At 39.4% G+C, this 24,002-nt stretch overlaps 1 protein-coding gene across 4 annotated transcripts in view; it reads right to left on the reverse strand.

Moving 5' to 3' along the window:
• Nucleotides 1–4,902: 4,902 nt before the first annotated feature.
• Nucleotides 4,903–24,002, reverse strand: part of PLEKHM3 (pleckstrin homology domain containing M3) — a 259,523-nt gene continuing 240,423 nt past the window's right edge. For 3 of the 4 annotated variants that reach the window (XM_037848979.1, XM_037848976.1, XM_037848978.1), the window contains exon 8: nucleotides 4,903–8,703. In XM_037848979.1, the coding sequence (XP_037704907.1) occupies nucleotides 8,526–8,703 (178 nt within the window). In that variant the 3' untranslated portion in view covers nucleotides 4,903–8,525. Of the gene's footprint in view, nucleotides 8,704–11,102; nucleotides 11,302–24,002 lie in introns of those variants that run through there. The other variant, XM_037848980.1, reaches the window with a different exon arrangement.

A 24,002-nucleotide genomic window follows, 5' to 3' on the forward strand; every position in this document is an offset into this window, starting at 1 on the left:
CCTAAGATCATTTCTAATTGCCTTCCTACCCTGATTTTGAATAAAGTCATCACTGCTTTGGATGTTCCCCTATATTAAGCATTGTGGGTATGCAGGAGATCACATCCTCAGTAAGAGACTCAAAAGCCTTTGGAGAAGTGCTCTGTCAACGAGGAATGCTTGATATTTAAGCTATTGACTTCAAAAAGGGAGGAGAGGGTAAAAACTCCTGTCTTTCTAAGTTTCCATTCACCTATCACTGGCAACTGAGGTTGGAAATCATAAATTCGCCAGGTGCCTGGCTTTGGAGTGACTACTTATCTGGCTTGTTTTGAAGCCCGGTTCTTCTAAGGAACCAAGGCAAATCTGGACACCTGAATTCCCTAGGGCTTTCTGGGCAAGAAACACCTGGCAGTTTTCCATTTCAAACACCACCATGCAGCGTGATGTGGTTATACATGCAGCTACACACGAGTCAGGCCATTGGATGGCCCTGAGCTGGGAGCGGACTCTCACATGTGTGCATTTGAGGATCAATTGCAGCCAAACAAGGAGAAATGAAAAAAATGAAAGGGAGAGGACAACGCTCCCTTTGTAGGCCAGTTTAGTCACTTCTATTCACCAGGCTGTCGGACAATGGTATATATGGGATAAACAGAAGGTAGCCACACCCCGGAAGAAAATAAGGGCTGTATAAAGTAAGGTTTTATGAAAACGATTGCAGTCTGTGAGTAGCAATTTCCAAACTACTGTTCTGTGTCTGTAGGAGAAAAGAGAAGCAATATCTGTTAGTGGGATGGCCACTAAAGTGGATCAGTCCTTCTATATCCCTTTGACACTTTCCACTGTTGACCACCCATATACCAAAGCAAATGCTTATTGCAGGGCAGCTTTCTTCCTTTAAGCCAGTGGGTCTCAACTTTCAGAGGGCATTGAAATCACCCAGGGAACCTTTAGAAAACACAAATACCCAGGTCTTATCCTGAGAAATTCTGATTCAATTGTCTGTGATGGAGCCCTGTCTTTTTTGGGGAGGTGGGTGGGGGAGGAGATTATGTTTTGTTTTTGTGTTTTTCATGTGAGAAGCACTGATTTAAGTCCTCATCTTGAACCATCATCAAAGGACAGGTAGTCACAGGGAAAACAATGAGGGGAGACTCAAATGGCCATCCCCTGAGGGTGGGAAGAGATGAACAATATGGTGTCTGTTTCTCCCCTTCTGAAAACGTTTCAGCATATCTTCTCTTTGATGATGCCCAAACTTCCTGCAGTTATCCAGCCACTGCAGTTTACTACAATTGGGGGAAAGCTACCCTGTCCTGTGAATTGAATAATTCCCGGCTCTGACTGCATTGGGAGTCTAGTTTGGTTCAGTGAAACATTAACTTGCTTTTTTTATCACGGCAGGTAACTCATGAGGATGAAGTCCAGTTATCCCTTGGACACAGCAGGCATGAGACAGATTGATTTCCTGAGGGTGGAGTAGGAGAGGCTGGCAGGGGCTTGTTTGGGTGTGTCTTAGGGAGGAAGTCTTAGGGTTCACCTTTGGTAAATGTTTAAGCAGAAGCACTTTTCTTGTCTCTTTTCAATGTGTCTTTCTTTGGGAAGGTGAGTTTAGATGGCACTTTTGAAAGGTTCCAGGTGGACAGCTGTTGTGCCCATGTGTGGCCTTTTTGCTGGAGGACCAGGGCCAGCCCAGGCAGATGTTAGTGTAGATATTTTCAATTGCTTCTCAGTTCCCAGAGGGCTGCTATCTCTAGCATGAGCACTTACTCTTTACTTTCCACAGTTTGCTCCTTCATGGCTCCCAAAATATGGTCTGTAGGAACGACTAGCACCCTTGCCCGGCATCCTCCTGCTTGGCACTTGTCCACTGAATGTAAAGAGTGCAGGAGTGGGAAGATGAAGCCAGGACAAGAAGGCAAGCTAGAGCCTTGGTAGGAGGACATCTCATGTGTGAGCTTTGGCAGTTTTGTCTCAGAACTGAAAATTACATTCTGATTCAGCAGTTAAGGCGTGTAACTCTGCATCTTTTAAAAGTTATTCTACGTTTTTCGTAAGTATAGGAAGGGCTGATGTATTGTAGGTTGATGGATTTAGAAAGAAACCAAGTCTATCTGTAAGACTAATATTCTGAGATGTTAATGGCTCACTTTCAGAAAAGCTCAAATTTTGATTTGGAATGAACAATCAGTGTCTATCCCTCCAAAACTAGTATTTTAATGAAGTTGTTATGAAAAGAGAAAGTACTTTCTGCATGATTTATTGAGAGAGAGATACTTTCACACTTTAGGAACTGGTGCACTTAAATTACGTGACAGACGACCATAAAAACTAGGGACTAGACAACAATACAACTTCAACTTCATATGGTTACAGTTACTGATATTTAAAAAACAATGTAAACCAAAATGTGGATAAGTTATGCCAAAATAAAGAGGCAATAAAATCCCTAAAACAGAAAGAATACATCTCTAAGTTAGCACGTTAGCAATTACAAATAGCTCAACATAAAGTGATATGATAGCCCAAGCCCAAATTTTAGTTGGTCCTACACTGGGTGAACAGAAGTAAGGAAAATGACACCAATCTGCCTCAGGAGCATAGGAACAAGTTGTATAGCTGTCTTCCCTGTCGCTATGTTCAATACCCTTCATTTGCAACCCAAGCATTTCCCTCCTTTTAATCATTCCTTAAAGACAATTTGTTTTATCTTAAGTCACTGATAATTGGTTGGTAGCTACTCACAGTTAAGATTCTATAGGTGACCAAAGCCAAAGCCAGAACATAAGCCTCCAGCAGGGAAAGCTTCATGTGGTAGCCCAGGGGACTGCCCATGACTTATAAAGAGACATTTTTACCACAATTTATCCAAGAGGCTTCCCACTTCCCATTTGGAAAAAGGGAGGCAAAATAAAAAAGAAAACCCTTATATAGTAATGGAAAATGAAAATCCTCATATTTGTGTAATTCTTGAATCTGAAAAAGGCTAAGTTCACGGACTTGACAGTTTCATATCTGGATAGCTGGTTTCATTTCTACCCAATGGCCTTGGTGATATCATGACATTCCCCTGAGTTTGGTTAATGAAAGCAAATAAATAAAAGAGTGACTAAAAACAAAACAATAACAAAAAACAAGTTAAAACAAGTATAAATCCAAGTTAAAACATGTGATTGCGTCTTTTGTATTTCCTGGTAAAAGTGCCAATGGCATCAAGAAGCCAGTGTCTGTACCGTTCTACTTTAACAATGCATTTCCAACAGGTAAACCTTTCCTCATGAGGTTAAGGCACCAGGTTAAACAAAGGTGAAAGGTCCCACATGCATCATGGAATATGCAGGCTCCAAATGCATCAGTATAAAGAGGAGCCAACAGGGAAAAAGCAACATGATCTATATTTAGGTGAAGAGTCCTGCAGGCTTCAAGTGGGTCAGATAGACTAGAAGCACTAGACGGTACTATAAGGCACTCCTACGGGGAAGAGAAACAAGGGGAAGGCCTACCTGAAGAAGGAGCCACAAGGCCCTGGGTGTCCACTAGCTGGTTTACTGGTCATGAAGCCTGAATCCGTACCAGGGACTCAGGACTAGAGGCCAGAAGATCAAGGGAAGGAGAGAGAGGCTGGTTTGCAGCTGTATGAAAGAGTAGGAGGCAATCCTCACTGTGCCAAGAGTTTCTGCAGGTGCCTGAATCTTCTACCCTGGGCAATAATTGGCTTCATTCCATACCTTTCCAACAAGATGAACAGCCAATGGCTTCTCTTCCCATGGGGAGGAACCAAAACAAAACAGTAGGCAGTCTCTTTGAGTTTTACAAATGCCTTCCTTCACACTGGAGGCCACTTTATGAGGAAACTGCCACCTGACACAGTCACTTAGAATCCATTTTAAATAAAACCCCAGACAACTACAGTGTGCTTCTAAGGGTATTCCACACTTTTCTTTTGACTTGGATTTTACCTCAATCATGCACCCACAAAACACACTAAAGAAAAGCTCTCAAGTCAGAGATTTTTGAATCAAATGAAATTAAAATCTCCTACCATGTAAGAAGATTGCTGGGTGCTGAGATTTAACTATCAAAATAATGTTCCACATGACAGAAATTAACACTTGTCTGTTTTGGTTAACTGAGCAGGGCTTGTATCTCCCCTCCCTAGGTTTACTCGGAGGCAGTTAGTTCTAACAGACTGGGCGTTAGAAGGATGGGGAAGGTACACTGCACAGGAAGTTGCTAAGTACCCTGTTGTTAACAAGTACCAAGAAAAGGAAAACAGAGAGTACAGGTAACGATTCAATTCATGCCAAGGAGGAAGGTGTTCGTTTTCTTTAGTCTTGCCTCCAATTCTCCACTTTTTCACTTATTTCAGAGTGAGAAAAGAAGTGAGGCAGAAAACTTAATAAAAAGGCTAAGAATTGCACACATCTCTTCTCTTCTGTGAGAAGTAAAAAAACCAAAAACAAACAAACAAAAAAGGAAAAATAAAACAAAACAAAAACCTCTGTGTTGACTTCAGGTAGAATTAGAACCAGGAGTTGGAGATTTGTTTCATAATCTAGTTATTTCAATAAAGTGCGGTAGATCTGTGGAAATAAATAATTCTGCACAAACATATTAACAGCAGCATTGGCTTTAACCAAAATTACAGAATGTACCTCTACTTCCTCACCTAACCTTTTGCAGGCAGTGCTCGGTGTGGCAGCTTGTTAGTCTTGCCCTTATAAATTAATTTACACATGACCCTTTTGGCCATTGGGTAGAGAACACACCCACAGGTTTGAAAGCCACACCTTTTCGAAGTGGCCCGGGCAGGAAATACCCTGTGTGGATGTGCAGTGTGTACACATGCAGAGAGACAAACGGAAGCAGGATGCTGTCAGGGGTGGGGTGGGGGTGGGGGTGGGGGTGAGGTGGGGCTGGGGATGAGGTGGGGGTGCCGTGGGTGGGCTTTAGCTTAGCAAGGCCTGGATATGGCTCCTAGAGTGATAGAAACTCCTCTGTTCTCATTGTAGCTGAAGGAAATCACAGCACAGTCCCTTTTCAGGAGTCTGAAGGACACCATTGGGTTGAAAGCCACAAATCCTAAGCACTAGCTATATTCCCTTTTTGATGGAGGCCTAGTCTATAAGAATCAAAGAGCCATTACCCTTCCAGCTAATCACCCCTAAAAGAGACTGGGGAAGATGAGAGTTTACATGATGTTCATATAAAAAGACTTTCAACTTTGGGTAAAGCAGCCCTGGAAAGAATGTTACTCCCATTCCAGTTGACTGCTTTTTAAGTACTTTGTGGCCTTCCTGCAGTGGTACACACTGAGATCTATTTTAAGAACCAGCTTCTTTACTGCAGGGTTAGATGCCAACATTTCACCAGGGTTGGACTGTCTCACACTTGAGTTTCTGGCACTGCTAGGAGGGATTTCCTCAAGCGTTAGACCAGGGAATGGGCCTTTCAATGAAAAGAGGTTACCCGGGGTCAGCTGCCAGCTCCAGGAGATTAATTGGCCATTTTCTTATATGCTTTATGTGTAACATATTTAATATGGGATGAAAAATGGAACATGAGGCAAAGTGGTGGTAATCCACAGATTTGCCTTAGTTTCGACAGTTTCTAAGCAGTGGAACAATTTACCTAACAGGGCACCTTGTAATTTGTTAGGGTTGAAAACAGTAAGGGTGTTCATATGCTCTAAGATGTTCTGGGCTGAACAGCAATTCTGAATTTTCACGGCAGACCTCACTCCTACGCAGGCTCCACTCCGTCCTGTCAGATTTTGGCAGTGGTAGCCGAGAGCGTCAGTGGAGGCCTGTGGCTGGCAGCGAGCAGGCCGTCAGGGATGTTCAAAAAGGAGAGAAAACAGAAGCAGCTGGGATACAGTTCCAGTTCTGGGTAGCTGACTGTGATAGCACATCTAGGTTTTTTCCCTTTTGAAAAATAAGCAGTAAATGATGTGGGTGGAAAACTCTCCTTAGGCTTTCACAGGAACTGCTAATATTTAGCAGGGCTCTCTAAATGGGCATCGATGAAATCAAACGCATTTAGAGCAGGTATCCCAAATTCCACCCTTGACACCTGGCAGGTCTGATCCAGGGTGCATGTACCTTGGGACAGGGAATTTTGTACAGAAAATGAACCCTGTTAGCAGGGGAGGAGACGGTCCTGTACTTTAGGTCTCCAAATGCAGTGTGCTGGGATGGCCTTGCTGACAGTTGGAATCACAGATACATTAATTATAGCAAAGGCAAAAGTAAGCTATGATGACAAGGAGCTGGGGGTGGAGGGAGAAGGCACTTTGCCATTGGAGCACATCTGTTTTATAATAAGCTGGTCTATAATTCTCTCATGAAAGATCATGTTCTGCTATCTTCTCTGAAGCTGGAAAATATAAATACTGTATTTCACGAAGGGGAGGAGGAAAGAAGAGATGATAAAATTTGTTTGCCTGTTTGCCAAGCACTTGTTTGAAATTTTCCACCCTTTTCCTTTCTTTTGTGTGCCACATCTCTATAACTACGCTTGAGGGAGAGTCGACCTCTTTTTCCAAGAGTAAAAGGCACCATGAGGTGTCTCATGAATAGGCCCTGGCCTTTTTTTTTCTTAAATGAAGCTGCTCACTATTTGGGGGACCTGGCCTCTTAATAAAATTTCATGCCTTGGTTACAGCTACTGTATAATCAGAAAACAAATGCATGATGGTGAGCTACTAAGTTGAAATGTGTGTGTGGTCTGGGGCCAAAGGAACTGGTGTGGGTCGAGAGGTAAAATACTCACTTCTAAGAGTCCACACAAACGTCAGGCTCAAACGGCATGTCTTGCAATGAACAGAAGTATCATTAGTTGGGATGCAGAGGGACCAAAGTGTGGGAGAAAGGAGAGATGGACTTAAAGGTACCATGTACAGTACTTTGCGGGCCGCTGATTTTTTATATCCTAAAAGCAGTGAAGCTACCAAACCATGACGGCACTGAGGGCACCTGCTCTGTGGTGAAACATACAGGATCTTCTCAGAGAGTTGATTGTGGACTGTTTCAATATAAGCATATTTTTCTGTTCTAGAAAGAATTAAGGTAGAAGGAATGGGAGCCAACAGGTCTCCAGTACTATTCTACCTGCCATTTTGGTCACAGTGACTTCTACATTGGCTCTTCAAAGGTCACTGCAGTGGGAGCCCACAATCCTGCCAAATGGCAAAGCAATTAATTATATTTATTATTTCTATTACATTATTTATTTTAGCACTTTTTGTTTTGCTTTAAGGTGGCAATTATATATATATATATTTTAAACAATATTAGATTTAACTCATTAATTAGTTATATTTGTAAGTTTGGTATTTTCTTAATAGCTTAAAGTTGGTATTTTGAAGTTCCATGCTACTCTGATCTTTAAAACAATTTTTAAAATGTGAGAGAAGTGCTTAAATTGACAAATTAAGCATCCAAAGGAGAAAGCAGCGAAGAGCAGTAAGACATTAAACATTTCCAATGAACAGGTAAGAACTGCAGGATCCAATGAAACATAAGAGTGTCTCTTGGAGTGGATGTACCACTGACCCTATCTACCAGTCTGCTAGCTGATGTATTTATCAGCAATTCCAGGAAGTTTACTCAGGCCAGCACCACTGAGAAATCATAAATATCACCCATAAAACCTTTGGAAAATTGTTCTTGACAGAGCCTTGTTTACAACCTGGCAAATACGATGGTGAGTCAAATCATTACGCGGGCACTGGGATTTGTACCAGCAAACACACTGACAACATGCAGTTATTTGTTGCAGAGGTCTCTTCTTTTCTCAGGAAAAAGAAACTTTCTGAGATCAACTTTGAAACCAGAACCACCTCTCCTCATAAATCAGGGGTGCATGCTTTCTGTCAGTGGGAGCTTGTGCTCCTGGTTTCAGGGCCATTTGGCTCTTTAGGCAATCCCACCTCCGTGGTAGAACTGGAGGTGAGACACAAAGCCATTGACGGTCCTGGAAGGAGCCAGGAGTCATTCCTGTGTTTTGAAGATTTTCTTATGAAATAGATGATGATGGATCTTGCCTCAGTTACCTCAGCCTCTGCAAAGGCTAAAAATAAATAACACAAAAATAAACCAAAGTGCTGCTCTCTCAATGAAAGAGAACATCCGTCCCTCCCCACAATGATACAAGTGAGGCAGGAAATGCCTCATCCTGTGTCCTATGTAATAAAATGGCCCCTGAGAGCAAAAAAAAAAAAAGGGGGCCAAACTATAAAGCATTGAGTGTAAACTGCATTTTGCTTGGGAGCAAGCAGCTGAAATTCATGGTTAAGTATAATCCAGCTATTGGTAGGTTTTTCCAGCCACAGAGGCTCCACGGACCTTTTAGACAACAATTTATACAGAGCATACATACAGGATGCATAGGTACGTATGTATTTATAGAAATATATATCTATATCTAGCTGAAGATTAGACACGCTCTTCTCCCAAAGGGGTCTAACCGGCTTGTTCAGAAGCCACTAGAGGGCTGACGGAGCATCAGTAGTTGACTCTCTGGCCTCCGGGCCCCTGCCTGAGTCAGGTGTTCTGGTAGGACAGCTCAAACAGGTTGCAGGCCTCCTCCAGACTCTCGTCCATGTTCAGCCTCCGCCAGAAAGACTTCTGCTTCTTCTGCAGCTCTCTGCGGACGCATCTCGGGCAAGGGACTGCCTTTTCTTTGCATTCAGAATGGAAAACGGCTCCACAGCTTTCACACCTGCAAAATCCAACCATGGATATGATGAGCAAGACTGAAATCTGAAAGACATAAACACCAGAAGTGGGCTTCTGGCAGCCTGAGCCACTTGTCTCTGGTGCAGCCGGGGGAGCAAATGTTATTCTGGACAACCTTACCACTGGGAAGAGAAATGACTCAGAAATGGGCTGTTTTCTTTTCCAAAACGCTCCAGGTTGAATTTCACTTGAAAAACAATTTTTTTTTCTTTCTGATTAGAACTGAACTGGAGAGAGGCTTATGGCTAATGGGTGTAATGGAATCAGCAGTTCACTAGCAACTTCATGATTATGGTGACAATGGACACTAGGAGGCCTGTGTTAGTCCCCTCTGCATTGAAAGTAAGTATGGGCAATAATTCTAGGGTAAAGAGACAGAAAATGAGATTGAAGTGCCTCACCAGCCCAAAATGCTCCATACACATGACAATGCCAGAGTTACAACTTCCATCTGTGAAAACGTAGCTTTCGACTTCAGTTAACATGAACTGAGTGGTTCCCTGTTAACTTACTGCCTTTATTTGACAGTTTGAAAAGATAAAATGACAGATTTTCATTTTTAAAATTATATCCTGTCATCTGTTATTCTTGTGAAGTTTACAAAATCAGGCAAAATCTCCCATCTAAGAATCTACCTTTAGAACATAAATGGGAGCAATAAAACATGAGCAAGTGTGGAAGAAAACTTTATTTTTTTTTAAACAACACAACAGATATTGTAATTAATAGAGAGGAGACATTCCAGGTGGATGACTTGTTTGTTGTTCTGAATAGTGGGAGCCTGCACAGAAGTCTGAACGGCTTGTTTTTATTGCAAAGTTTTTAATAATGACTAATTGACAAGTACAAAAAAAAATGCTGGAGTAGGTGGCTTGACGATGTGGATTAAGTTCTCATCCTTTCACATGTGAGTGACAAGTGAGTTCACCTCATCCCAGGAACCCAGGGAATCTCACTAGTGTGATTTTGTTCAACCAGCACCATCCAGAGAGGGTACAGCTCGGACCCGGTGCAGAGGGCTACGAGGGAACCGAACCTCAAGGGCTCATCTATACACTGCATTTTCCAACAGTATCTTAGGTTTCAGTCCTGGATGTGGGATGGACTTTAGGTCCCTGTGGCCTAGCCTGGCCACTGACTTGCCCCTGGTACCACTCAGGATTGGGGTGTTGGTCGAAAGGAGGATCTTTCTACCCACCCTTGTATGCTGGGCAGAAGGTAAAAGCAGGGAGAGACACTGGTGGTTGTACCAGCTCAGAGACTGTGAGAGAGGAAGTTCACTCCACCCAGCAGTCTCTGCTCCAGCTGAGGAGAGCAGGCAAGGGGTTAGACAGCTTGACTTCAAACCCCAGCTTCAAATCACTTACTGGCTGAATGACCTTGAGTCAGTTACCTTACCTCTTGGAGCCTCAGTTTCCTTATAGGTTAAATGGAAATAACACTAATACCCACCTCACAGGGTGTTGTGAGGCTCAAATGAGATAAGCGATCCAGCATTTGACACAGTTCCTGGCACATGACAAGTGCTTAGTGGTAAGGCTAAAGCTGCTCCTCCCAGTGGGCCCCTCAGACTGCCTGCTCACTTTCTGGGCATCTTCACTGCAACCTGACTTCCCCGTCACCACAGTGACCTGAGGACATCTCAGTCAACCCTCTCATTTCATAGATGAGGAAACTGAGACTTCATGAGATCGTCTCTCAGGGACACGGTAAGTTGAAGACAGAGTGGTGACTAGAACCCAGGACTCCTGGTGGCCGAGCCAAGGCTGTTCCTTGGTGCCATGCTGCTGGCTGAGGCCTGGTCATCTGAGCCAGAGCCCTGTACCATTGTGAGGGCAAATGCAGGGCTCTGAGTTGGAATACCTGGTTCAGAACACAATTCTTCTGTTCAGCTGGCCAATTCTGGGCAAGTTATTTACTCACTTGGTGCTCTGGTTTCTTCATTTGTTAAATGAAGGCCTCCTTTCTTCTTACCTGGTGGCTATGAGACTAGAATGGGCGAGTGTATGTGGAAGGACCCTGCAAAGATAAAGTGCTTTACAGAGAAGGTGAGTGTGACCCCACCTCTCACTGGGGCCTCTAGCACCTGCTTCCTTGAGATTGATGCTACCCTGGCCAGGGCAGTCAACATGGCGGAGCTCACCTCCAGCATCTCCTTCCCCCAACTCCCCTCCTCTTCTCAATGGAGATGAAGGTCAGGCCCAGGTCTCCCAGTCCTCTCTTGTCTGGGCCAGCCCCTCCTCAGTGGCAGTGGCTTTGTCCCCACTAGGTCACACATCAAAACCTCCTATCACTAAACTGACACTAATGGTGGCTTTATCAAATAAATTTCCTCCTTCCTGCCCCCTTTGCCCTGCTTGGTTAGTCAGTGATTTATACCCCTAGGATGTTGCCCTCGGGCAGTGATTGATAAGGAGAAAAAAATGCTGGGTTCCTTCAGTGCCACTCCCTTATCTCTACTGATACCAGGACCCCAGTGAGGGAAGATATTGAGTCTTATCGGATATTTCTAGTGCAACAATTACCCACGTGGTGATGGAGGGATCGAGTGCACCTGCTCTTTCTAGCCAAAGGTCAGTAACTGAAAAAAGTATGAGATAAAAAAATTAATGATTTCAAAATAGAACCAAGTCCTATTTTCTAACAATTTGTAACCCAGCAGGCATCTTTTGAACTGTGTAATGGATAGATTGCTCAAACAATGACCTTCCCAAATTCAGAGACTCTACTGTTAATTGTTTCCCCCATTTTCTCTTTAAAGGAAAGAATAAGGGCAGGAAAAGAAAGGAGAAAAAGAAACTTTTTGCTTACATAAAATATATGGAGCTCTGTAATAAAAATGTACTGTGCAAGAAAAATAGAGTATTACCTTTAAAAATGCAATATATGGGCATGTTTCTCTTTGAGAATAAAAGTATTTAAAAAAAGACCTTTCACTTTAAAAAGATTCATTGGCCTGTATTTAAAATATTGGCCACCCAACTTTTAAGGAACACATCTTTTATATAAGGCAAATCTACCATGGCAATCATATCTGCTGAAATGGAAGAGAATTTTCTACTGAAAATTACAACAGGTAATGAAAGAGAAATGTACTTTCAGTGTTCCTAAGGGCTAAATCAAATGAAAGCCAGCAGCCTCATTTCTGAGTCATCCAGTTCCAGCCATAAGCAGTACACCACAGAAAACAGAGACCTTGTATATCCTCCCTTTCCAGAGTCATAAAGAATGCAATTGCTACTGAGCAAAGCCATCCAATAAGTTTTTCTGTTTTTTTCCTTGAAAACATTCATTGTTCCACTTAATCCAGTGATTTCAACGTTATACAACTGACACTTCAGGTCAGATCGCTCTTATTGTGGGGGGCTGTCCTGTGCATTGTAGGATGTCTAGCAGTATATCTGGCCTCCACCAGTAGGAATCTTCCCCCTCCCCCAGTTGTGACAATCAACAAGGACTCTAGACACTGCCAAATGTCCCCTGGGCAGGGGGAGGGGAGTGCAAAATTGCCCTGGTTGAGAACCGTCTATCTGGAAAGGATCTAACAGAGGGGGTATGCATGAGTACCGTAGACAGCCCCTTCCTGAAACTGAATTTGCAAGTGCCACCTTATACTTTACTTATACTCTCAGCAACCAATAAGGTCCAGCATAGTGTACATAATTTTTACAAATATATATGTTTAACACATCATTTGATTAAAATAGCTGAAACTCACCAGCACTAAGCATTCAGTGGCTTCTAAAAACATTTTGACCATCATTAAGAAGTCAATACCCATGACCTGATTACGTGCATTGTTAAGTAACTAACTTTTTTCCTTTAAGTTTTATTATAGTAATATATACATCCTAAAGTTTCCTCTTTTAACCACTGAAAACTTCAGTGCTGTTGATTAGAGCATACATAAAATATGCACAATAATGTGCTACCATCACAACCATTCATTTCCAAACCTTTACCATCAGTCTAAACAGAAATCCTGTACAAATTAAGCATCAACTCCCCATTCTCTAACCCCAATCTATCCCCTGGTAACCTATATTCTAGATTCTAACTCTATGAGCTTGCTTATTATAATTAGTTCCTAACAGTAAGATCATACAATATTTGTCCTATTGTGTCCGGCTTATTTCACTCAACATAATGTTCTCAAGGTTCATCCATGTTGTCACATGCACAAGGACTTCATTCCTTTTTACAGCTGAATAATATTTCATTGTATGTATATACCACATTTTGTTTATCCATTCATCGGTTGATGGACACTTGGGTTGCTTCCATCTTTGGGCAATTATGAATAATGCCACTATGAACGTCACGTGAAAATGTCTGTTCAAGTTCCTGCTTTCAGTTCTTCTGGGAATATACCTAGTAAAAGAATTGCTGGATCATATGGCAATTCTATATTTAGCTTCCTGAGGAACCGCCAGACTGTCTCCCAAGTGGCTGCACCACTTTACATTCCTACCAGAAATGAATGTGTCCTATTTTTCCACATCCTCTCTAAGACTTGTAGTTTTTTTTTTTTTTTTTGTAATAGTGGCCATTCCAATGTGAAATATATCTCATTGTGGATTTGATTCACATTTCCCTAGTTGCTTGTGATGTTGAGTGTCTTTTCATGTGCTTTTTAGCCATTTGTATTTCCTCTTTAGAGGAATGTCTATTCAAGTCTTTTGTCCACTTTTTAAATTGAGTTGTTTGTCTTTTTATTGTTGAGTTGTAGGATTTCATATATTTTCTAGATATTAAACCCTAATAGGATATGTGGTTTCTAAATATTTTCTCCCATTGAGGAGGTATTTTTTTCTCTTTCATGACAAAGTCCTTTGATGCAAAAAGTTTTTAATTAATCTACTTTTTCTTTTGTTACTTGTGCTTTGAGTGTCAAGTCTAAAAAACCCTTGCCTACCACAAGATCTTGGAGATGCGTCCCTACATTTTCTACTAGGAGTTTTATTGTCCTGGTTCTTAAATTTAGGTTTTGATCCATTTTGAGTTAATTTTTGTATAGGGTGTGAGATAAGGGTCCTCTTTCATTATTGTACATATGGATAGCCAGTTCTCCCAGAACCATTTGTTGAAGAGACTGTTCTGTCCCAAGTGAACAGTCTTGGGACTTGGAAAACTATCGAAGATTGATTGATCATAAATGCATGGGTTATTTCTGAATTCTCAATTCAGTTCAATTGATCAATGTGTCTATCTTTATGCCAGGAACATGCTCTTTTGACCACTGTAGCTTTGTAATATGCTTTAAAGTCAGGAAATGTGAGTCTTTTTCAAGATGTTTTTGGCTATTTGGGGCCCCTTACCTTTCCAAAAAAATTGATAATTGGCTGTTCCATTTCTGCAGAGTAAGCTGTTGGAATTTTGATTGGGATTGTGTTGAATCTGCAAATCAATTTGAGTAGAACTGACATCTTAATGATATCTAATCTTCCAATCCATGAATACGGAATGTCCTTCCATTTATTTAGGTCTTCTTTGATTTCTTTTAGCAACGTTTTGTAGTTTTCTGCATACCAGTCCTTTATGTCCTTGGTTAAATTTATTCCCAGATATTTGATTCTTTTAGCTGCCATTGTAAATGGAATTTTATCCTTGATTTCCTCCTCAGATTGCTCATTACTAGGGTATAAAAACACTACTGATTTTTGCATGTTGATCTTGAATGCTGCCATTTTGCTGAACTCATTTATTTGCTCTAGTAGGTTTGTTGTAGATTTTTTGGGACTTTCTATACATAGGATCACATCATCTGCAAATAGGGAAAGTTTCACTTCTTCCTTTTCAATGTTGTTTCTTTTTCTTGCCTGACTGCTCTGGTTAGAAATTCAGGCACAATGTTAAATAACAGTGGTGACAGTGGACATCCTTGTCTTGTTTCAGATCTTAGAGGGAAAGCTTTCAGTCTTTCACCATTGAGTACCATTTAGCTGCTGGCTTTTCATATGTGCCCTTTATTATGTTGAAGAAATTTCCTTCTATTCCTGTTTTTCTAAGTGTTTTTATCAAGAAAGGATGCTGGATTTTATCAAATGCCTTTTCTACATCAATTGAGATGATGTGGTTTTTCCCCTTTGATTTGTTAATGTGGTAAACTACATTAATCGATTTTCTTGTGTTGACCACCATTGCATACCTGGGATAAAATTGACTTAATCATGGTGTATGACTCTTTTAATAGGCTGTTAGATTTGATTTGCAAGTATTTTGTTCAGGATTTTTGTATCTATACTCATTTAGAAATTGGTCTGAAATTTTCTTTTTTGGCTTTGGTATCAGGGTGATGTCGGTCTCATAGAATGAGTTAGGTAGTTTTCCCTCCTCTTCAATTTTTGGAAGAGTTTGAGTAGGATTAATAACTGTAAATTTGTTTTATGGCAAAAGAGTTGATTTCATTAGTATATAATGAATATTACAAATTAAGACAGAAAACATGCACATCCAAACATACACAGAAAAAAAGAAAGATATGACTTGGCAATTAGCCAATGAAAAAAGTTCAAATAGCAAACAAACATAAAAAATACTGATCTGACTAATAAACTTTAAAATGCAAATTAAAACTATGAGCTAATGTCTTTTACTCATCAGACTTAAAAGAAAATGATGAAAAATGGTGATACTCTATTAGTGTGGGTGTGAAAAAATGAAAATTGTCATCTATTCTTTTGGACTGTATTAGTTTCATATTGCTGCTGTAACAATTTACCACAAACTTGGTGGCTTGAAGCAGCATGAATGTGCTGTCTTATAGTTCTAAAAACCATAACTTTTTATCAACTCATCCTGATTTTTCAATTCTACCGGAAATCCATCCTGGTGGTTGACCTCAGTTGCATTTACTTGCTCTCTGGCCAAGAACCTCTGGGCTGTTCTCTGGTGTCCTCTGCTTCTTCACACCTTACCTAGGCCACCCAACAAATTAAAGCCCAAAATGTTTGCATTTGCTTTGTAAAAGAAATTGCTTTCATTCCTGTGAAGCTGTTAGGTTTCAGAAAGCTTTACAATGAAAAGATCAGTAAAATATCAAGGAGGCTGCTTGCTGCAGAGAGGAGGGCTCAGCAACAGTGAGGAGCCCTGAGTTCTTGGCCCAGATGGGATCTGGCTTCATGGGGATTTTGGTCAGGTCACTTTATCTCTGAGCCTCACTCTTTCTGCAGAAGTAAAAGAGCAGGTTGGATAAGATGTTATCTAAGATTCCTTCCAATTTGCTGATTTTGTGTGGGGAGAAAAAAGCTATTCAGGGTTTATCCTTCTCTTTCCAAATTTTCTTGTCCCAAGGTCTGTGCAAGAATGTAGCTTTGCTGTCTTCCGTCTCAAAAAGCCTCACATTGACAGAAGTGGGTTGGACAGAGCTGAGCCTTAAGGGTTAAAGCATTACTTTTAAGTTCACTTTTATTTGCACTGATTAATCAAGCTATGAAACAGCTTATTTGAATTGGCCCACACAGCTCTATCAGGAGTGTGGCCATAAGGAGCTGCCTCTATCCTTGTCTCATAAAATTTCAAATAAACACAAAGGATCCCTTTTTACACTCCAACCCCCCCCCCCCCAACCCTCATCAGCACTCACCCACTCCAAGAAAAATATAGAATTGTTAAATGTTGCGGGAGGTTTTCTGGGGTGGGGGTGAGGTGGTAACCATTTATCAATCCATATGGAAGTATTTTTGTGTTTTAACAACTGGGACAGTCACATGGGAATGAACCAGGTACACATTAGCACTGGATACATCCTAGAATGTGGGATTAGGAAAGAGGGACTTGAGTTCTGCTTCTCTGAAAGCTCTGGGGGACTGTGGCACTAATTACCCGTGTGAGCCTTGGGAGAGGAGCAGGGGACAGCTCCACTATATTGGGGCATTACAAATCCAATTCTATGTAAATACACCGTGGAATGAGACTCCAAACATTTTACAGTCTTTGACCTAAAAATTAGCTTAACTGACCCATGGCAAGCAAGGGAGAAGTTTATAGCCTCGAGATCTAATAGTCAATTGCCAAGAGATGGGACAGACATGATTTTCTACCAAAATCAAGAAAACTAACCTGCTACAAAGTAACCGAACTAAATATGAGCAGGGGGAAAAGGTTAGCTTCTCAAATGTTACGGCAAGGAAGCAAGAATTTCTGGCTGCAGACGGTTTCCTGTTCTGGAATGCTGATGATGTGAGACCAATTAGAGACAGGCTCAATGACTTTGTCTGCACTCTTCCAGATTCTAGCTGCACACAAGGAGGTCACAGGAAACTGCTAACGGCCCCTGCCCCAAGTTGAGGTCATTGAAATGCTTCTGCTGTCTTCATGTTGGGTTCTGCTGCATTTTTATTTTTGGCTCAGGCAATGATCTCAGATATTTCACTTGGATTGAAATTCACGCTTCAGTTTGGCTGGATCTTTGACAAGTGAAAGGACAATCTCACAGAGCAGGGCAGAACTTTGGCTGATTTCCACTATGCAGAGCCCACAATGAAAAGGGTGGGGTGCAGAAATAAGTGCAGGTTATCAGGCATGCGAGTGTGGTTTTGTGTATGGCTACTATGTTAGGCACCCACATGACCACTAGCTATTATTGGTTCTTTCAAGAAACCAAGATGATTATTTAAATCTCTTAGCTAAAGGAGGTGGTTATTGGGAATTGGTTATTTTAATGTTTTGGCTTGGTGCTTTCTTCTGTTATTGTGTAAGTGAAGATAAGCAAACAATTTATAATTTGCTTAAATAGAAAATCAGCCCATATCGTGTATGCTTTAGGTCTACATGTGTACATATGTGCTATTTGTGTACTTATATTGATATGTGTATATGTGTGCTGTTCAGAAGAATACATAGAACATGTAACTTAAATGCTCCAAGGTAAAACGAATTGCACATGATTTTAACAAATGATAAGATCTAACAGAGCTATTCTTTTGGGGGGAGTAAGAGGGTTAAAATAAAGAAAGGTTAACATGCAATTTCAATAAGAAACAGATTATGGTTGGTGCTGATGGCTGTGGACTGAGTCCACGTTTCATAGACACTGCCTGGAGGAACACTGGCTCCAGTCAAGCCTTGCACCAGGGTTACCAGAAATCCGGACTCTCCAAATGCCCCTCTCTGTTCTGCTCAGCAATGAAAGGGCTCCAGAAGAGGTGGGATGGGGAGGCAGAAGAAAGGGGTCTGGAAATACTGAATTACAGAACCATGGATCCTTGCAGAGCAAAAAAGGGACTACATTCAGGCATATCACATTTGGGATTGTTTCTTGTGATTCCTGCCCCCCCCCCCCCTTTTTTTTTCTGACTGTGAAAAGGCAGGTGGGGTGGGGCTAACAAAAGAATCCATATGATTTGGTTGGAATTGTATGAGACTGGAAAAGATCCAGCTGCTTTGGCCAAATGTCTGGTAGATTTAGGTGTCTATGTGTTACCTTGTAAAGCTATTCCAATAGTTTTGAATGGTAAAGGCAAATACAGGAAGAGTCAGTTTGTAAAATTAGATAACATTTAAATTAGACATTTGTGTGGCCCTTTGTCCGTGTTTTTACATAAATTATCTTTTTTAATCCTTACAACAACGTTTTCTGAACTAGGTATAATTATTTTCCCACTTTTAATAAGAAAACAAAAACAAAACTCTGGTCCCAGAGTTAGTAAGTTGGTGATCAATTTTGGACTTGATTCCAGTCTTCTGACTTGAAATCTGGCCCTCTTTCCCCTTTAGAAGCCACATGGTCCCTTGCGTTATTCAGCACATACCTAAATACCTGCTAAGACCCTAATATGGGAAGAACAATTGGTATGTTCCACAAGGATCTTTTATTTACCCTTTAATCCCCAGAGTTAATTAAGGAAGGTTTTTCCTGAATGCATTTGACTTTCACAGGTCTTGCACTTTTAGTTTGTAAACCAAGCTCAGCTAATACCTTTGACAAAAACTTTACTTAAAATCTTGGCTTTGAAATAGAATGTAAACAAGGGTTAATTAATATCATTTGTTAATTTTGCTGCCCTGCTGGGGACCTTAACTGGCTGTTATCTTTAGTGCAAATGCTTAAAAATGCTTCTTGCTAATTTGATGATGGTGACAGAACTTCTGAGAATAGGGAAAAACTGAAAATGTCTGACACTCCTAAATATTTATTTTATTGTTCACCTGGCAGTTAATGCAATTCACAAGAAGCAAATATTCATCTTTTCTTGGGATTACTTTAGGAAAAGTCCTATGAGAAAAAGTAAAGGAGGATTTAAAATTTTTCTACAATTTCTGGTAAAAGCTGGAATATACTATAATTGTGGTCCTAGAGAACTATAAATAAGAGCAATGGTTTTCTTTAAAAATTCCTAAAGTAGTTCAAAATATCCCAAAGTCCAAAAGATGTTCAGAAATGTCTTTGTACATCTAAAAGAAAGGTAGAGAATATGAAAATATTATTAGGACAACACAGATATTAAAAAATAATCTTGACACATATTTACTTTCATTAATTCTACCTTTTTATATAAAACTGAAAATTTTAACTGTCACGTTTTTGAAGCCTCTTTAAAAGAAATAATAATTTACCAGGATGTTACATGCCTAAGTCTTTGAATGGGACTCACTTCTATTTAACATATATTTCAGCTCCTTAAAGTACTAAGACACAAGGGAGTCAAAATAAAAGAAAATTTCAAGCATGGGTACATTCAAAAATGCGAAAAGATAAAAAGATAAGCTAAATCTGATCTTGTGATCAGCATGTTAATATTATTTGCGTAGGAATAAGTTATTGATGTATATTTAGGAGAAAGACATTCAAATAAAACCCAAAGTGCTTTGTCTACAAATTTTGTACTGGTTTTCATCAGATTAGACTGTCCCCCTATTTGTCTCCTTAACAAGATGATATTACATAATTTTCTAACATAAATCTATTCTAAGTCAGTGGTTCTCAAAGTGTGGTTCCTGGACCAGCAAAATCAGCGTCACCGGAGAATTTGTTAGGAATGCAAATCACTGGGTCCCTCTCCCCAGCTTACTGAATCAGAAACTCTGGGGTGGGGCCCAGCCATCTGTTTTAACAAGCACTCCAGTGGATTTTATTTGATGAATACAAAAGCTTGAGAACCACCATTCTAGGCTAATCGTTTCCAAAGACAGCAGTGCTCTTATTTTTCACATAATGTATTTAGAACAAAAATACAGACTTAGAGAAATGAAACTAGGAAGTGATATTAACTAATATTTTTATATAGGGCTTTAGATTTTATATCTATTAATATTTCCCTCATATCTAATAGGTAAAAATCTCATTTTATTTTGTTTTCTTTAATTACAAGTAATAATGAGCTGTTCATGTATTTATTGGTCATTTACATATTTTTTTCAGTAAATTGGTTCAATTTTCTATTGTGTTCTTAGACTTTAACTTCCTGGTTTTAAAACCTTTTTTTCATATTAAGGAATTTAATACTTTGTCACATGTGTTGAAAATATTTCTCTCAGTTTAGTTTGCATTTGACTCTATGTATAGAATTTTAAGCATTTAACATTTTTAATGTATTTAACAGCATTTCCCTTCCATGACTTCTGGGTTTGCATCAAGCTTAGAAAAATCTTCCGCTCCTTAAGATTATAAAAATATTCACCCATCATTTCTCCCAGTTCTTTATGGATTTTATTTATATATATATTTAAATCTTTAACTGGTCTGGAATTTATCTTGTTGTACAGTAAATGTGCTAAGATCCAGCATTATTTTTTTCCCCAAATGGCTAACTAGTTTGCAGTTCCTTTTATTGAATGATCTATCCTTTATTTTACCAATTTGCTATGCTACCTTTATCATGTAATAAATTTCCATATTACTTGGGTCTATTCAGCACTTTTTGAAATCCTGTTCTATTAATCTATTTCTATGCTAGCATTACATTTTTTTTATAAAATAATTTTATTTCCAGTAAAAAGAGTCTACCCATATATGTGTGTGTGTGTATATAAGTTGAGAGGTCAAATTCTATATTGAAGAAGTTTACTACTGCCCATCTTCTTGTTAACTGAAAAAAAATTTTAGAATATATATAATCAATCAACTAATTAAATTAGTTGATTTAATTATAGTTTCATTTATAAGGCTTATTTAAAATGAGCTGTACCTGTATAAACACCTCCTGTGGTCAAGGACTTAATCCTGGCTTTAGATTTTTGACTTCTTGAATATCTCAGATTTTTTCCATCTTTAAAAGGGATAAAGGAATTGTACAACTTTGGTGTGTTGAACCAGTGGACTGAGTATTTACATGTTAATAAAATTAGGAAACATGATCAATTTTTAATAATGTATAATATTTTAATAATTAAAACTATCCTACTTTTGCATGAACCATGCATGTATCACCTTTAAACCCCATATATACTAACACCAAATGAGGGAAAAAGACCTTAACAGTGCGTGTTTTAGTAGCCCCTTTCAATCACTGAGACATTATTTGGAACTTCTGTTTCCATTATGAATATGCATAAAAGTTTCAGGACCAGTGCTGTGACAACAGGGTGAAGCAGAAAGGGGTCTGCACTGGGATGCAGCAGCTGAATCTCCCACTAGTGATGGGTGTGATGTTGGATGGGGAGATTGGCTTCCACGGGGTTGGGGAGGGGGATGCTGGAGGTGGGAGTGATGGAGAGATGATTGCTAAGCTCCCCCCAGCAATATGTTCTGGTATAATTCAGTTCAAATGGCAACTTTAGTATGAAGTGTGAGTATCTATCTACTGCCCCTTTATCTCTATTTTAAGTGCTTCTATTTGATTATTCAAATCTCTTTGTCTTTTCCTTTATGATTCTTTCATTGGTTTTCATTTTTAAAATTCTAATTTTCATTGGTTTTTAAAAGTTTTTTTTAAAAAGATGACTTTAGCAAGATATTACTATCTGTATTCCCATTACTAATTTGATGGAAAAAGTCTCAAAATATCATAAATGTATTCTGACAAAACCAAGAGACCATTGTACCTTTTGTAATTCTAAAGCATAAAACAGTTAATTTCAGAACATGCTGCTCAGTCTGAAAAGTCAACATTTTTTTTGCGTGGAAAGGTAAATACTCTTTCTCTTCCCTATTGTGTATTTGGGTTACTTATTTACAATCCCCTGGGGAAGGAAAAAGTACACGCTAAAAAATGACTTAAAAGATGTTTTGAAAATTAAATTATTTAAGTAGTTTAGCAAAGCTCAAATTTTTGACATCATCTCTCTCCTGACAGTAAAGTCTCCATTTGCACAGTAAAACGTATCTGTCCCTAAAGTATGGTGGAATATTAGCCATCACTCAAGAAAGTCACATTTTGGTTATGTCTACTTAAATAATTTCCCTGAAATTAGTTTAAAAGCCATTTTAAACAAAAGAAAATATGTTAATAACTACAGATTCGAAAAATTAAAATAAAGCAAAATATTTATTCATTCATGCAGTATATATTGAGCATTTACTTACTATATGCTGTTTTAGATTCAGAGGATAGAACAATAAGCAAAACAGAAAAAGCTCATTTCCTTGTGGAGCTTACTTTATTATTATTATTATTATTATTATTATTATTATTTCAAAATGGTGGGCTGAATCTCAATTTGAATCTGCTTCTTAGTTCCTTTGGGTAAACTGCATCAAAATTGGTCAACATCATTGCAAACATCGTGGCACAAACCATCAAACAGACGATTAGGAAATGGAGCTGAAGCAAAGCTCTTACTTTTTTTGTCAGTAAGAGCTTAGAACAGTGTCCTATACTTGTTAGGTAGATCCAGAGGGGCAGTGACTTGTCAAAGTTCTCACAGCAGGTTAGTGGCAGAATTAGGAATGACATCTAGACTTCTTTATTCCCAGTCCAGTGATCTTTTCATGGACTAGGCTGCCTCTACTTATTAAATGGATCTCAATAGTTTTAGAGCCAATTAAAATTTTTTCCCTTAAAAGTATGCAGCAATAAAAGTTATAGATTACATGTGTTATTTTCCTGGTTGCAATATAATGTGTGTTAAAAAAGCTGGACATAAAATTATGTATTCAATGTGATCCCAACTTTATTAAAAATATATACGCAGATTGTATGGTATGTGAATATATTTCAATAAAATTGCATTAAAATATATATGTACATATATGTGTAAGAAATAAAGAATAAATTACGGAGGATTTTTTTCTTTATACTTTTGTGTACTTCTCAAATTTTCTATTATGAACATCAATTAATTTTATAAACGAGTTAAAATGAGTTAAACAATGATGAGCATTTCCCTCTCTAAACAACAACAAAAAAGGTTGTCTGAAATGTTTAAGGATATAGATGATTAATACAACATTAACCAGAAACCTAAATACAAGCCTGGTAAGAAACGCATCTAGGTGGAGATGGCAGCTATCTATTCAAGTGACCAAATGGCTTCAAAAAACAATGGCAGCATCAACAGCTAGGATTGTGTTTAGAAATGCACCTTATTCATCAAGTGGTTTAATGGCATAAAGGGTCAGGTCAGTCTGAGGGCTTCACAAAAGTCTCCTCTGTGTTGGTAGACATTCTGAAACATTTTGACATGCGAATATAGGAGCTACCAGGCCAAGGTGAAATACTATTTACCAAGTGACTCTTTGACAAAAGTTTAAAAGCCAAAAAAATTGGTATTGTGCTTAAGAATTTTAAGGAAAACCGCCACTGACAATACATTTAGGAGTGAACAGTCATATAGTCTAAGAAGAGCTAAACTTTCTCTCTTTAAGTCGCCACTCTTCTTCTGCCACTCACAAAATATGTGAGCTCTCTGGGCTTCATCCCCCACCCTGCCCCCCAAATGGCTATATGGTTGCCGTGGTCTCTTGCATCTCTCTTAGTTTATGATTCTACAACCCTGGCATGAATCTTAACCTCCACCATCAGTGTAGTGAGCCACTGAGAAAGTTCCTCAGTATGCTCTTCTACAATAGGACAGAAAGAAAAGAATAAACAGACTGAAACACATGGTTCCTCAGAAAAGGCACCTAAGAAGAAGAGTCCAAATTTCCTCTAGCTGTTTCTAGGATCCCACACCTCATTACAATACTCACTGAGTGGCTGCTTCCCAAGAAAAGCCACAGAAAGGAAATATCATTAAAAAAGCGTATATACATTGGGGGAAGCTATCCTCTCCCTTAAGCCTGACCTAGCTAAGGCTGTTGTTCTCTATTGTTGAACAGGATGTAACAAGACTGCCAAGCGCAGCCCACAAACCTGCTAATTAGGTGCACTGACAGTGTTTGTTTTGGAACCGTTTACCAAC

This window comes from Choloepus didactylus, chromosome 9 (genome assembly GCF_015220235.1).
Source record: "Choloepus didactylus isolate mChoDid1 chromosome 9, mChoDid1.pri, whole genome shotgun sequence".
NCBI lineage: Eukaryota > Metazoa > Chordata > Mammalia > Pilosa > Megalonychidae > Choloepus > Choloepus didactylus.